This window comes from Bradysia coprophila, assembly GCF_014529535.1.
Source record: "Bradysia coprophila strain Holo2 chromosome X unlocalized genomic scaffold, BU_Bcop_v1 contig_117, whole genome shotgun sequence".
Taxonomy (NCBI): domain Eukaryota; kingdom Metazoa; phylum Arthropoda; class Insecta; order Diptera; family Sciaridae; genus Bradysia; species Bradysia coprophila.
The window spans coordinates 3,296,766-3,310,616 of NW_023503292.1; the positions used below are offsets into that span (position 1 = coordinate 3,296,766).

The 13,851-nt window shown below is 37.3% G+C and overlaps 1 protein-coding gene across 5 annotated transcripts in view; it reads left to right on the forward strand.

Annotated features, from left to right (window-relative positions):
• LOC119067041 (chloride channel protein 2) overlaps window positions 1–13,851 on the forward strand; it is a 228,147-nt gene that overhangs the window by 134,117 nt on the left and 80,179 nt on the right. For all 5 annotated transcript variants that reach the window (XM_037169782.1, XM_037169784.1, XM_037169783.1 and 2 more), the window contains 4 exons: window positions 1,609–1,737; window positions 1,797–1,930; window positions 7,343–7,499; window positions 7,564–7,774. In XM_037169782.1, the coding sequence (XP_037025677.1) occupies window positions 1,609–1,737; window positions 1,797–1,930; window positions 7,343–7,499; window positions 7,564–7,774 (631 nt within the window). The remainder of the gene's footprint in view (window positions 1–1,608; window positions 1,738–1,796; window positions 1,931–7,342; window positions 7,500–7,563; window positions 7,775–13,851) is intronic.

Sequence of the window (13,851 nt, forward strand, 5' to 3'; positions counted from 1 at the left end):
ACTATTTGCACTTAAGGACGAATAACAACTCTGACAAGTGTAGACTATTCGCATTTGTGCATAGCTCCTTTTTGGTAGCTCCTTCAAATTGATTGAATCAAATTGGAGCTACGCGGACTATTGTTTATATAAAATCTCAAATTTGCTGAAATAAAGTAATACAAGACCAAAGATATCAAAGTTTTGTTTCATATACTCATTGCAAATTAGGGTAGTTTTTTTGTGAGTGCTGTGATAAGCTCATTTTATATGGTGCCAGACCTATCCGGAGCTTAAATATTTGACCCGTATTTTTTAGACCTTTCAGAATAAGTTTTGGCCGTGTTAGAGTGTTGGTTAGAGTGAGACAGATATACTGTCAGATCATTTTTCTTTCCTTTACTATGTTTTCTATGTATGTGGAACGACGCGTATAGTCTAAGTAGCTTTTCCATTACGTTTTGCAATCATTCAATATGACTACTGTTATCTGAAAAAAAAATGTAATCAACGGAAAATTTTTAAGGGCAATCGGTGACTTGATTACACAGCAAAAACCAATAGTCTTTCGAAAATCATTTGTCCTGTTAATTGGTACTTGCTGGACTCAAATATTTAATGTTTTTCCTTTCATTAAAACGCTGCAATTGTGTTTGTCTCGCACACGGTTGAATTTTTTTACTTTCGCGCCTTGTCATTCAATGTACTATTTCATGCTGAGGGTCTAAGTTACGAGTAAAATTCCGTAATTTATGCCCAAGGCATGAAAAAAACTTCATTTCTTTACGATTTATGGTGCGGGAAAGAAATTACATGAATTTTTCCATGACTATACGATTGATTAATATGGTGAATGTGAAGTGTGTATGTTTTCAAGTAAATTGCTGTGTTTTGTATATTTCAGTTGTCCGATGCACAAAACGTTGTTCGTACCTCGACAGGAAATGGATTTGTTCAGCACATGTCAGCAAAAGCCAAAGCACTCAATTTTTCGTTTCGTTCAAGTGATCGACATCGTAAGATTTTAGGCTTTTGAAAAGTTGATGGAATAGATGATATTGTCGGTGATGCATTTTTTTGTAAATTTGGTTTGAAACTGGAGCATTTTGCATCGGCAATGCCCCAGCATAACATTCCTCCGACGAATATTCACTTGTTTGTTGCGGTTCAAACTCTTCCGTATCTGACTCACAAGAATCCTCTGTTCTAAAATGGAACTGATCAACACTGTTATATTGTGCGGGAGCTTTTAAAATTAAAACTAAAAGGAAATAATGTGGTTTTGCATTCGCTGGTACTTCTTTCCGATAATCACACTTATCAGCATTTACTCTCATTTACTTTCAATTCCTATCAATTCCTGCCAATTCCGATCAATTCCGGTCAATTCCATCAATTCCGGTCAATTCCATCAATTCCAATTATTTACCGGATACTCAAGCAATTCCTTTGAGGGTGTGTAGTCAATTTCCCGTTTGGGAACCGAAAATTACAATTTTCGTAGTTCGTGTGATGAAAAATCAGTTTTGATTGTATGTGTGGGTCAGTTGAAAAACAGCTGAAGCAATTTCATGCTGAAATTTCACTGCTTCTGACTTAAAAAATTGATAAAACTTTTGAAATTTGAAGCAAGAGTGTGGTTGTATAGAGACCTAACAACTCAACCAGTGGCTCAATATTTTGCGTGGGTGTCTCTACCAATTTGTTTGATACTATTTTCTGCTGGATTTGTGCATTTGGTAGCCCCTCAGAGCATTGGTAATCATTTTCAATTTGTTTTGTTTTTTTAATTTATTTCTTATAATTTTGGTTTTTAGGTTCAGGGATACCAGAAATGAAAACGATTTTGCGTGGTGTTGCATTAAAAGAATATCTTACTTTTAAAACTTTAGTAGCAAAAGTTATTGGGCTTACAGCTACATTAGGAAGTGGTATGCCTCTTGGAAAAGAAGTAAGTAAACACATGAAAGCGATAGACATACATAATACATTCTTAGTTTTTCATTTTTGTACACTATATACCAGCTGGGAAGTGCGGAAAATCACTGTTTCATACAGTTCTATTCGGTGTTTGATTACCTTACAAATAAAACAAAAATTATGAAAATCGGATGAAATTTACTCGAGGTACATGCGAAACAAAAAAATTTTGGTTCAGAGAAATCATCAGAAAACGAATATTGTTGCGCACAAATGTTGGCTAGAAATTTGCCAAGGGGTGAGCGCTCTTAACATTACAATTAGATACAATGACTAGTGTGAATTACGACTCGTCGGAGATGCCTATTGTTTGGTTTGCTTGACTTTTTAGCCCCGTACGAAGTACCAGGGGCTTATAAGATTAATATGCCGTTTGTAACACTTCGAATTGGAAGCAGACAGTAAGGGCAAAGCATTTGGTTATGTTCATAGATGACGAATCCGCAATAAAAAAAATGTCCGTCCGTCCGTCTGTGACCCCTCTAGCTTGAGTAAATCACAACCTTTTTTCAAAATTCTTTTTTCCCCGATTCTTCTTCTCTTCTTCTTTTTCAGCCTGTTTCTATCCACTTCTGGATGTAGGCCTCTCCAACTTCTTTCCATTTCGTACGATCCATTGCCATTTGCTGCCAGTTTGTACCTGCAATATTCTTAATTCCGTTTGTCCATCTCTCTGGTGGTCTACCTTTAGCTCGTCTTTTATATGGTCGCCAGTTCATGATCTTTTTGGTCCAACGTTCGTCTGTCCTTCTTGCAATATGTCCCGCCCAGCTCCATTTCAGAGATGCTATTCTTTCCATGACATCAACGACCCTGGTTTGTTGTCGAATCCATTGATTCGTCATTCTGTCTCTGAGTGTTATTCCAATCATACTCCGTTCCATGGCTCTTTGTGTCACTCTCAATTTATCTTCGGATGCTTTCGTTAAAGTTAACGTTTCCGCTCCATAAGTGAGCACTGGAAGGACACAAGTGTCGAAAACTTTGCGTTTCAGACTATTATTCATTTTGCTTTTGAAAATTAGTCTGAGTTTTCCGAACGCTGCCCATGCAAGACCAATCCTACGTCTTATTTCTGCAGTTTGGTTGTCCAGACCTAATTTCAGTTTATGTCCTAGATATACATAGCTGTCGACTCGTTCAATGACAGTGTCACCAATTTTGATCTCTCTATCGTCCCCGATGTTGGTCATGACTTTTGTTTTCGATAAGTTCATCTTGAGGCCAACTTTGCTTGCCTCTTCACTTAACTGTTGTAGCATAAGCTGAGCCTGACCTAGATTCGCTGCTAGCGGTACAATGTCATCAGCGAAGCGGAGATTGCTCAGGTACTCTCCATTTATCTTTATTCCCATTTTACTCCAGTTTACCTTACACCTCGGCCGATTCTGAATTTCTCCGTGCTCTTATGAAGTTTTATACATGAAGTAGCATTTTTGTACACATATCGAATTGTGTTGGAGTACCTTGAGTCTACTCTACATTCGTCTAATGCGTCCAATATCGACCATGTTTCCACTGAATCGAAAGCCTTTTCGAAGTCTATGAATAGCAAGACTATGTCGATGTTGTATTCACGACACTTCTCAATAAGCGTTCTCATCACCTGCAAATGGTCGTTTGTGCTGAAACCAGATCTGAAAGCAGCTTGTTCAACAGGTTGGTAGAAGTCGAACTTGTTAGTGTTCCTCTTCGTAATGATTTTCATAAACAACTTGTAGAGTGTTGACAATAGGCTTATGGGCCGGTAATTTTCCAGCTTTGTTATGTCTCCTTTTTTATGCAGCAATGTAATTACCGCATTTTCCCAGGCTTCTGGTACTTCTTCCCATTGGAGACATTGATTAAACAAAGCCGTGATTGCCTTTAATAAGGAGTCTCCACCCAGTTTAATGGCTTCCACTGGAACACCATCTTCTCCGGGAGACTTTTTGTTTTTCATCTCGGCTACTGCGGCCTTGACTTCATCAACAGTTATGTCGGGCATATCCTCCGATCCCACGTTTCTTATTATTGGTCTATCTTCGGTTTCTTCCGTTGGACTCTGTCTTGCTGAAGAAAACAAATTCTCATAAAATTCTGTTGCAATGTTTAATATCGCATTTCGATCCGTTTGGATCGTTCCTGTTTTGTCTCGTAATTTGAAGATTTCTTTTTTGGCGTTTGTCATTTTTCTCCGTAGGACTTTCATATTGCAGTTAGCTTCAATTATGTTTTGAGCCAATTGGACATTATATTTTCTTTCATCTGATCTCCTTGCTTTGTTGATACTTTTAGACAGGTTCCGGTATTCCACCGAATCTCGTCCTCCGTTTTTTACCAACTCTGCTCTGCTTGCGATCAGGTCTAATGTTTCTCTGCTGAGTTTTGATTCTTTCCCTTGGACGGATTTGCATTTGGATTTCATGAAACCCATTATGGTATCGACGATTTTGGTATTCAATTCGTCCAATGTTTCACATTGATTGACGTTATCTAATTCGGCAGTCATTTTCGTAGCAAATTCTTCATTTGGTGTGTAAAGCCTTTGTACGTCAATCCTTTCACTTTTTTGAACTAGTTGTGATCTTTGAAATCTGGTATTTAACGTGACTCTTGCACGAACCATTCGGTGATCACTACCGGTTGAAAAATTGTTTAGGACCGTAACGTTCTTAACGGTTGACTTACAGCCAGTTATGATGTAATCGATCTCATTTTTCGTTACACCATCTGCACTAGCCCAAGTCCATTTCCGTTGAGGCTTTCCGGCAAAAAATGAATTCATTGCGTACAAATTGTGTTGCTGTAGGAAGTTGAGTAGAGTATTTCCACGCTCATTTCTTTGGTCGTTGCTAAAACTACCAATAGAAACTTCGGAGTCTTCTTCTCGTTTTCCCAGCTTCGCATTAAAATCACCGATTAGATATTGGTAATGTGATGGGTTTTCGTCCAGAGCTTTATCGACATCTTCATAGAATCTTTCTACTTCTTCGTCATCATGGGTGGACGTGGGTGCGTAAACCTGAATTAATTTGACACTGTATCTGTTATTTATCTTCAGGCTTACGTATATCACTCGATCGGATATGCTTTTCGTGTGAGTTATGCGATCCGACCATCGTTTATGTATGAACAATCCGACACCGTGCATCAGCATCTGACTGTCACTTCCTCGATAGAAGAATGTATGCCCTGATTGTAATTTCAGGCATTCCTCTCCAGGTCTTCTCACTTCGCTCACTCCCACAACATCCCATTTTATCTTTTCTAGCTCTTCTTCCATTTCTTGCATTTTTTGTCTTGACGACAATGTTCTGGCATTATATGTGGCAATGTATAGTTCGTTGTGGCTTCGTTTGAAGGTTTTTAGCATTAAAACACCACGCTTGCTACTGCGGGTTGGTGAGTATGAAAGCTTTACTTTGCTCGCCCCCGGTAATCCCCGAGCTCTGACCCGCACATTTCTGCACGTTCCGGGACCACAGTGCCTATCAAAGTGCACAGTGCCCGACGGGGTAGTGTTACTCTTTTTGAACATTCTTTTCCATAAAGCTTTGCCCATTCTTTTTAACCTATCTGAGCAAAAGGTTATTGGCGTCCTTTAAAGAACGTCCATCTAAAGCTTAACCTAGTAGCTAATAAGAATTCTGGGATCGTTCTATCCTTGGGCTTCCTGATCGTGTTGTTTCGCCTCAACGTTGGTCCCTTAACCCCAATTCTTTCGGCTTCCAGCTCACGATTCATTCAGCCTTAAGATTGATCTATCTAATCCTATCTTATCTACTGCTACGTCCTCGTTAAACTTCATTCCATCCACTCTTTTTCAAACTGGCTTGGGACAGTCTTTGGCGGTGTTCGACTAAGGCCGCTTTGTGGTAATTGAATACCAATACCAATACCAATAATTTGAGGTAATTGAATACCCAATGGAAAGTTGGCAAAAAAATTTGTCATAAATTGTTGGTTTTATTTGAGAGGTACTTCGTACGGTGATATATATTTAATATTATTTATTGTACGCAGATTCGTTAGTAATTCAAACCAAATTTATTTTATTCAGACTCAACGTTTATTTAATTTTAATTCAAACACTTTGAAATATTTTAGTTACATGTTTCCACTTAGATATTGTTACTGTGAATGATTATTGTATAATGCATCGTTTCTTAACAAAACACTTCCCTTCATATGTTTTACAAATCTTCTGTTCGCATGACGCTTGCATAACATTTTATATTTCTTACATAATTCGGTATATCTGAATCATAGTAAATGTAATAAGGGTAAACAAGGTGCATAGCAGATTAAATGCGTGGTTTATGAAATGAATGGATGTATGCTGATAGATGCACACGATGAGTGGATGATTGCATATTTTATGGTTTGATTTTATGACGAAGAAAATTAATAAGAAAAGGAATAGGAGAAGGGAAGAAAAATGTTTAGATGTATAAATAGAATTGTATGATGCAATATGATGTATATTTGCACTATAACGGGCTTTCGTAATTGAGCTATGCGCAATTTTAAAAATGAACACTTTCAGTAAATTTGACCATACCCAACTTGACTTGCATTTTGGTAACAGACGCATCAGAGGATTGTAGACGTATTATGGTTACGGACGTATTATGGTTACGGACGAAATAGGATTACGAATCGTACGGGGCTAAGTCGCAGCAAACGCTCCGACTGTTCTGATGCCTTGTTTTAATACTATATACTCACTGTGGTGTATATGCAATTTTAGGTATATCATGCTGATTGTTAATTGTAATTATCAAATATCAAAAAATATTGGGCCCCACGTGTCAAATAGATATAATTTTGGGATCCTACATTTTTCACTATTTTCACCACTTTCAGTCAAGGGAATAACACATTAAATTGTAAATTATATAACAACATAGTACAATTCTGTTCTTCTGAAATAGTTTCCAGATCCTTATCCCAACACGGTCCATCGATTAAAACAGATTTCATCAAAATCGATAAAAAAATTACGGAATTAACAAAAAAATGGTTACACAGAATTACGTTTTACATAACATTTCACACATTTTCAAACATAGTATACTTGTGTGGTTACAAATAACGTTGGACTCTTACAAACGAGGCGCTTGTTATTAGAAGTCTGAAAATTATTGTGACCTTTCACTAAGCAAAGTTTATAATTGAGAACGTTTCGTAATACCGTGTATCAACTCCACCGTACATATCTGCTTCGGACGATTGATTTTAGGTAATATCGTGAGTTGTAGCCCGAAGGAACCGACATTTTTTATACGTAGAGATGAAAATCCGATCAAATCCAAAATTGTCTTTTTCGGTCCCGTTGCATCATCTCATTCTATTCAAGGGTATTCACGGCATTTTTTTTTTAAAAAAATAATATTTTCAGGGACCTTTTGTGCATATTGCAAGTATAGTAGCACAATTGCTTAGCAAGATGGTGACATCGTTTCAAGGAATATACGAAAATGAATCAAGAAATTCTGAAATGTTAGCTGCTGCTTGCGCTGTTGGAGTTGGTTCTTGTTTTGCTGCACCTGTAGGGGGTTTGAGACACTACAATTTTAATATAAAAAAAATGAATAAATACCAAAAACATTTTTATTGTAGGTGTGTTATTTAGTATTGAAGTAACAACCACCTACTTTGCAGTTCGAAACTATTGGCGTGGTTTTTTTGCAGCAGTTTGTGGTGCAACTGTATTTAGATTGTTAGCAGTATGGTTTCAAAAAGCTGACACCGTAACCGCAATGTTTGCTACAAATTTTACATCGGATTTCCCGTTTGATCCTCAGGAACTCTTTGTGTTTGCAATAATTGGGTAATTCAAGCAAAAAAATTAAGCGGGCGACATTTTTACACGGTCAATATCGCTTGGTACGATATTATTGTCAAAAAAAAAACGTTAGGATCGTTAAAAATCCAGAACGATATTATCAGCATAAGGTGTGAGAAAATTTGAATGTTGATTAAACCTGCGATTCGTAAGTTGCGAAACCTTAAGTAATTGAGAACGTTATTGATATTTAATTAGGGAGTATTGTCATATATATAATTATACAGGATGTAGGACTCCCAATGAGTATTTAGCCATGAAAGTTCATGCGGGCCAGTGCGGGTTGGTGAGTGTTGACCACAGTCTTTACCTGAATTCCGAACCACAGCAGAGCCGCCGACTTGTGTTTTTGTCATGGGGGGCGAGAATAATTTTTTAATATGTCAATTCGTAAAATTCTAGTAATTGCAGATCATAACAAATTCTACTCTGCACATGTCGAGTTGACTGAATAATTTGTCGCCATAATCCTGACCACATTAAATTGGCTCAGTAATGAACTTCGAAATATTTTCATCCATATGTTTGATATCGGTTTCTCAAGTTCAATTAATTTATGTCAAATCAAAAGACTGATGTTTATAGGTCTACATTATAATTCAAACTGCACACAAGGAATTTTGAAAACCGACACATTTTTCTATTTCTATATTTTACTTGAGTTTCTGATTTCTATACAAAAATACATGCGAAATTCGCAAAAAACCAGTAAACCACGAAACAGAAATTACTTACATTGACAGGAAATCAATTAACAAAATCAAATCAGATCATATTCATACAAACATTTGAAATAATGAATACAACCTACGTCATAAAATGTCGAAACAAAATCTCTATACAAGACAAATCACATATTAGTTCTTGCTCTCATCTTCATTCACAATCATAAAAAACTTCGCTCAAGCTTGAATCAGGCGTAACATCCGTGAGGTCGATCACATTTACATCGACTCTTCTCTCCAGGAAAAACAAATTGAGAAGGGGTGACTTGATGTTTCCATCATCCACATTGAGAAGATTCTCATGTTTATGCCGGTGAATACATATCACCTCATAATATTCTATTTTCCATGTTTGGTGGACAGTCTTGATCAACTCAAGTTCGCTTATGTGTATTTCATGCTTAGAACTAAAGATGTGTTTGCCCTACTGCCGTCTTGTTTTTCCAATTAGCCGTTTTCACATGTGTATTGAAACGTATGAACAACTTACGGATCGTCATCCCATAGTACGAGCGTCCACAGTTAAATTCCACTGTATACGGTAAATGCCAGATTTGTGTAAATCGAGTGGAGAGTCGTTAGTAGATCCCAAAAGGTCTTTCACCGAACCTTCGTTCCGATGCACCAATTCCATGTTCACCTTTCTGTAGACTGGTTTCAACAATTTGGATACTTTCGGGAAATGTTTGACGCCCACTCTTTTCGATGTTACCTCCGATGGATCATTGTAGAAAAAAGAAAATTCCGTCAGCAGTTTCTTCTTTCGATGTTTGTCGATGATGTCCGTAATAGCACCTTCTTCGAAACTGTTTACCACACCGATTTCAACAATTTTGGATGTTTCAGCGTTGACTTTCTCATCGGTCAGGGGCAAACTGAACATGTAATGTGCTATCGAGTGATATGCTGCTACTTTGTGCCTCATGTGATGATATGAATCACTGGTGACGCATTGTGTGTGTGGGTTTCCGGTAAACGTCGATTGTCACTTTACCATCCACTATTTCGCACATGGTGCTGAGGAAAGGAATTTTCCCGTTATTTTGCCGCTCAATCGTGAACCTAATTGCTCCTTCGATTCTGGATGGCGAAAATGTCATCAATATATCGCCGGTAAAATCTAGGAAATTACGGGTGATTTTCCATACTAGTTTCAAAATGACACATAAATAGATTTGCGATGAAACATGATAAAGAGTTACCGATGCAGGCACCCTCGAACTGGAAAAAGAAACGGCCTCTAAACTGGAATACGTTCTGCTCTGGTGAGTTCCTCATATGCCATTGCGAGGGGAAGTACCACACCATTTCTTATCAACCAATACATTAGCAGCTCGATTGAGAAATCTATTGGAATGCTGGGGTACAAAGACGAGACACCATACGACCCCATCTCTTCGTTCTTGTTGACTTTCTCTCCATTGACCTGACTTGCGAAATCAGTACCATTGAGTACATATTTTCCTTTGGGGGTGGCATCGCGTTGAAAATCTTCGACAATTTCTTTGATATGGCTTCGGTAGGAGCGTTCGTGTTCGATGCTACTGGGCGGGCTTTCATCTCACCATCTTCGTCTGGATCTTTGTGTGTTTTTATCAACACATACAGGAATGGCACTTGTAGATTACTGATTTTCCACTTTCTAAGTTATATTAAGTTGGATTATCGCATAAAACATTTTTGTGTTTATCTAAAACGCTTTCAACTTCATTAACCATTTCTTGCAATGGGTCCGTTTCACGTTCGACATACGGTCCCTGACTAATGGTTTTAAAAAAACAATACGTTCATATTGCTCTCCGTCTGTACATATAGTACACAAAACAATCTCTTCTAAATTGCTTACAGCCTTTGTGATCAAGTCAGATGTGAGCTACCTAGGCTTCTTTAGCTGCTTGGACACGCAAAGTATATGGTGCAGATAATGACATCTAATTACTTGTATGTAAATGGTGCCAATCGACAAAATCAAAAATGAAATTGAAATCGTTGGTTTAATTGAATGTAGAGAGTGTGTAGCATGTAAAAGTAATGCATCCTACAATCCCATAGTCATAATATAATTGGTTAACTGTAAGATCTTTGAAAATAAGTGCATCTGTTTGGCAATTGACTTTAGAAGAACTAGAGTCAATTTCATACATATCTACCAAATCGCTCAATGAAATTGCCAAAATTCCTAGATTGAATGAACATCTGCATGAACTGGCAATATGCATGAAAATGCAATTGTTAAGGTTGTTAGGTTGTTATGAAAATGAATTGGTCTCACGAGCTGTACACAAACCTCCTCATTCACTACTTTGGACTAAATTAAACAAACTAAGCCAATATATGACATCTTTCTATACTTGATTGATCGACCATATGAACGTGTCTTGTCGTCTTAACTTAAGTTAGGGTTAAGTTTTCAGTAAATTATAAAAAAATGAGAAAGTTGATTGCTTTTTTAAAAACTTACAATCCGAGTTGTAAGTAGTTGATAACGCAATGAACGTTTACCGAGCGAGTTGTCGGGGACATTGAAGAAATAGTTTTCTGAAGAAGAGACAAAAAATTCCACCTCACCCTTCCCCTCCACACCCATTCAAATGCAGAGGTGTCTTTGTCGAATTATTGACAGGGCTGTGTGAAACGGAAAGATACGTGTGGTTTCTCATTTTAAAGGTAAAGGTTCAAAGTTTTTTTTTATGGCGTAGTTAGATTTTCCGAATTTTCCAAATCGATTAAGAGTTTTCCGACTTTTCTTCAAATTGATATTTTAAATTTAAGGTTAAATGCCAATCGATTCCAAACACACAAACCACTTAAAACAGCAAAGATAATCCACGCCATTAGTCGTATAAATTTATACGTCAGAGAGAGCTTTTTTCTCCTTTGTTACGATCTGTCTGTTTTTTTATTTTGCGATTTTGTTTGGAAATGAAAACTAAAATTGAGATATCTTTGCTGTTTTAAGTGGTTTTTCATATTTTTTTGGACCAAAATGTGTTTGGAATCGATTAACATTAACAAAATATTTTCACACAATCTGTTAATGCCAATCGATTCCAAACACATTTTAAAACATTTTAGTCCAAAAAAATATGAAAAACCACTTAAAACAGCAAAGATATCTCAATTTTAGTTTTCATTTCTATACAAAATCGCAAAATAAAAAAAACAGACAGATCGTAACAAAGGAGAAAAAAGCTCTCTCTGACGTATAAATTTATACGACTTATGGCGTGGATTTTAGTTTTCATTTCCATAGTAAATCGCAAAATAGAAAACTGACAGATCGTAACAAAGGAGGAAAAAGCTCTCTCTGACGTATAAATTTATACGACTAATGGCGTTGATAAAAATAAATTTATACAAATGTCGTGCCACCGTAAAATTAGTTGAAAGCAATTTTTATGACCAGCTGGTGTTCTTGTTTTATTTTTAGACCCGTAGTAGAGATGTGCGGGCCGAGGTTTTTTTGAATCCCGTCCGGCCCGAAGCCCGGCCCGAAATTCACTTTTAAAGCCCGATCCAAACTGGCCCGACCAATTTGTGGCCCAACCCGATCCGAGCCCGGCCGGATCGGACCGGGCTTTTTCTGGGCCGTCCGAACAAGCCCGAATTTTTTCAATTGTTTGAAAAATACCTTGAAAAAGTAGACGTATCAAATATACCATCGTAGCACTTTCAAGTAGCATTAGACGTTAGTCGGATATGATTTGATTACATTCTACAAGTTCAAATGAGTTCAACTGACTGGTATGTATACAACTGAATGTTAACGAAACGTACGAAAAATTTCAAAGAAGTTGCAAATTTGTGAAAAGAAAAATTCTGCGGGTACGTTGCATTTTCCTTTTCACAAATTTACAATATTCGCAATGGTATAGAAAAAATAATACAAATTATGACAAATATCACATCAAACTGTACTAGTTATTCTAATAAGAACAAGAAGGAGTATTGTCAGTATTGTGTTATATGTCTGTTCCAAGGCCACATGAAGTGGCAGATTTCATCCACAGGACATAACAACCTAAACATTTTTTTTATGTCAAATGAGTCACAATTTTCGAAAAAAAAGGTTGGATGAAATCGTCGTCGTTTTTGTAGTCATAAATTTAGATATAGATTATTTTTACATTTTAAATTTTTTTTCGGGTGGCCCAATCTTTTTAGTTCAAAGCCCGTCCGGCCCGGTGCTTGGGCCGGCTCTAATTAGAAAAGCCCGCACGAACAGAATATTTCTATTATCAAAGCCCGTCCAGCCCGAGCCCGGTCGGGCCGGATAAAAACTCGGACAGCCCGACATTTTCGGGCGGCCCGCACATCTCTAATAGTATATATAGGTTTGCGGGTACGTTTGTAACACGTCGAATTGGACTCCATGATGCACAAAACAAACGAGGCATTGAAAACGTGTTTTGGTCCTAGTTTTCATTGACAGATGCAGCAGTCGCGATTTTGAATAGAAAAAGTTCTAGCTTCATTTGGCAGTTTCGAAAATTTCGTCATGAAAAATAGGACCAAAACCCGTTTTCAATGCCTCGTTTGTTTTGAGCATGAGTAAGGCTTTTGTGATTGTGTATAGATGCCAAATCAGCGAATAAAAGCTCGTCCATCTATTCATCTGTCTGCACGATAACTTGACTAAAACATATCCAATTTCTAAAATTCTTTTTGTAATGTTAAAACATAGGCTAAGTTTGAAGATTGATTTCAGGTCGACCCCTCCAAAGCTGAGGCCCAATAAATGATTTAGGGTTTTTCGCAGGCGCGCCGAGTTCTGTACGGCGTATGTGGCAGAGACGACTTCCTGTCGCCCCATACGTTGCCCCATACGGCTTTACGTATTTCTTTTGTTTACCAAAATTTTGCCTCATACTAGCTGATAAAAAGTCGGCTCGTCTGGTTTTTCGAAGATGTCTCCGGACATTTAAACGCTACACTTTTAAGTGATACGTCAAATGAAAGGCATTTACAATCCATGCGTTTAGTAGTGTGGTAGACAGCGCTGCAAAAAAAAACGGTCGAATCCGATATTTTGAATTTTTGTATTGGAATTCACATTCAAACGTTGTTTTTGAAGAATAAAAGGTTTTCATCTTTTAGTTTTTGAAGAATAAAAGGTTTTCATCTTTTAATAGTCGAGAACATTCTGTGTCCACGAGAGCGGCGCAAAATGTCTGGATTCCTGGTCGTTTTCGAGAAAAGAGGGGGGAAGTGCAGGGTTCAGCACTTTCGTTTTCGAGTCTTTTCGCCCAGATAAGACAAAATATCTAGTCATATTATTATTGGAATCGATAGAGAATTAAATTTCCTACATTATAGAACTTTTTCAGATTTTTGAGA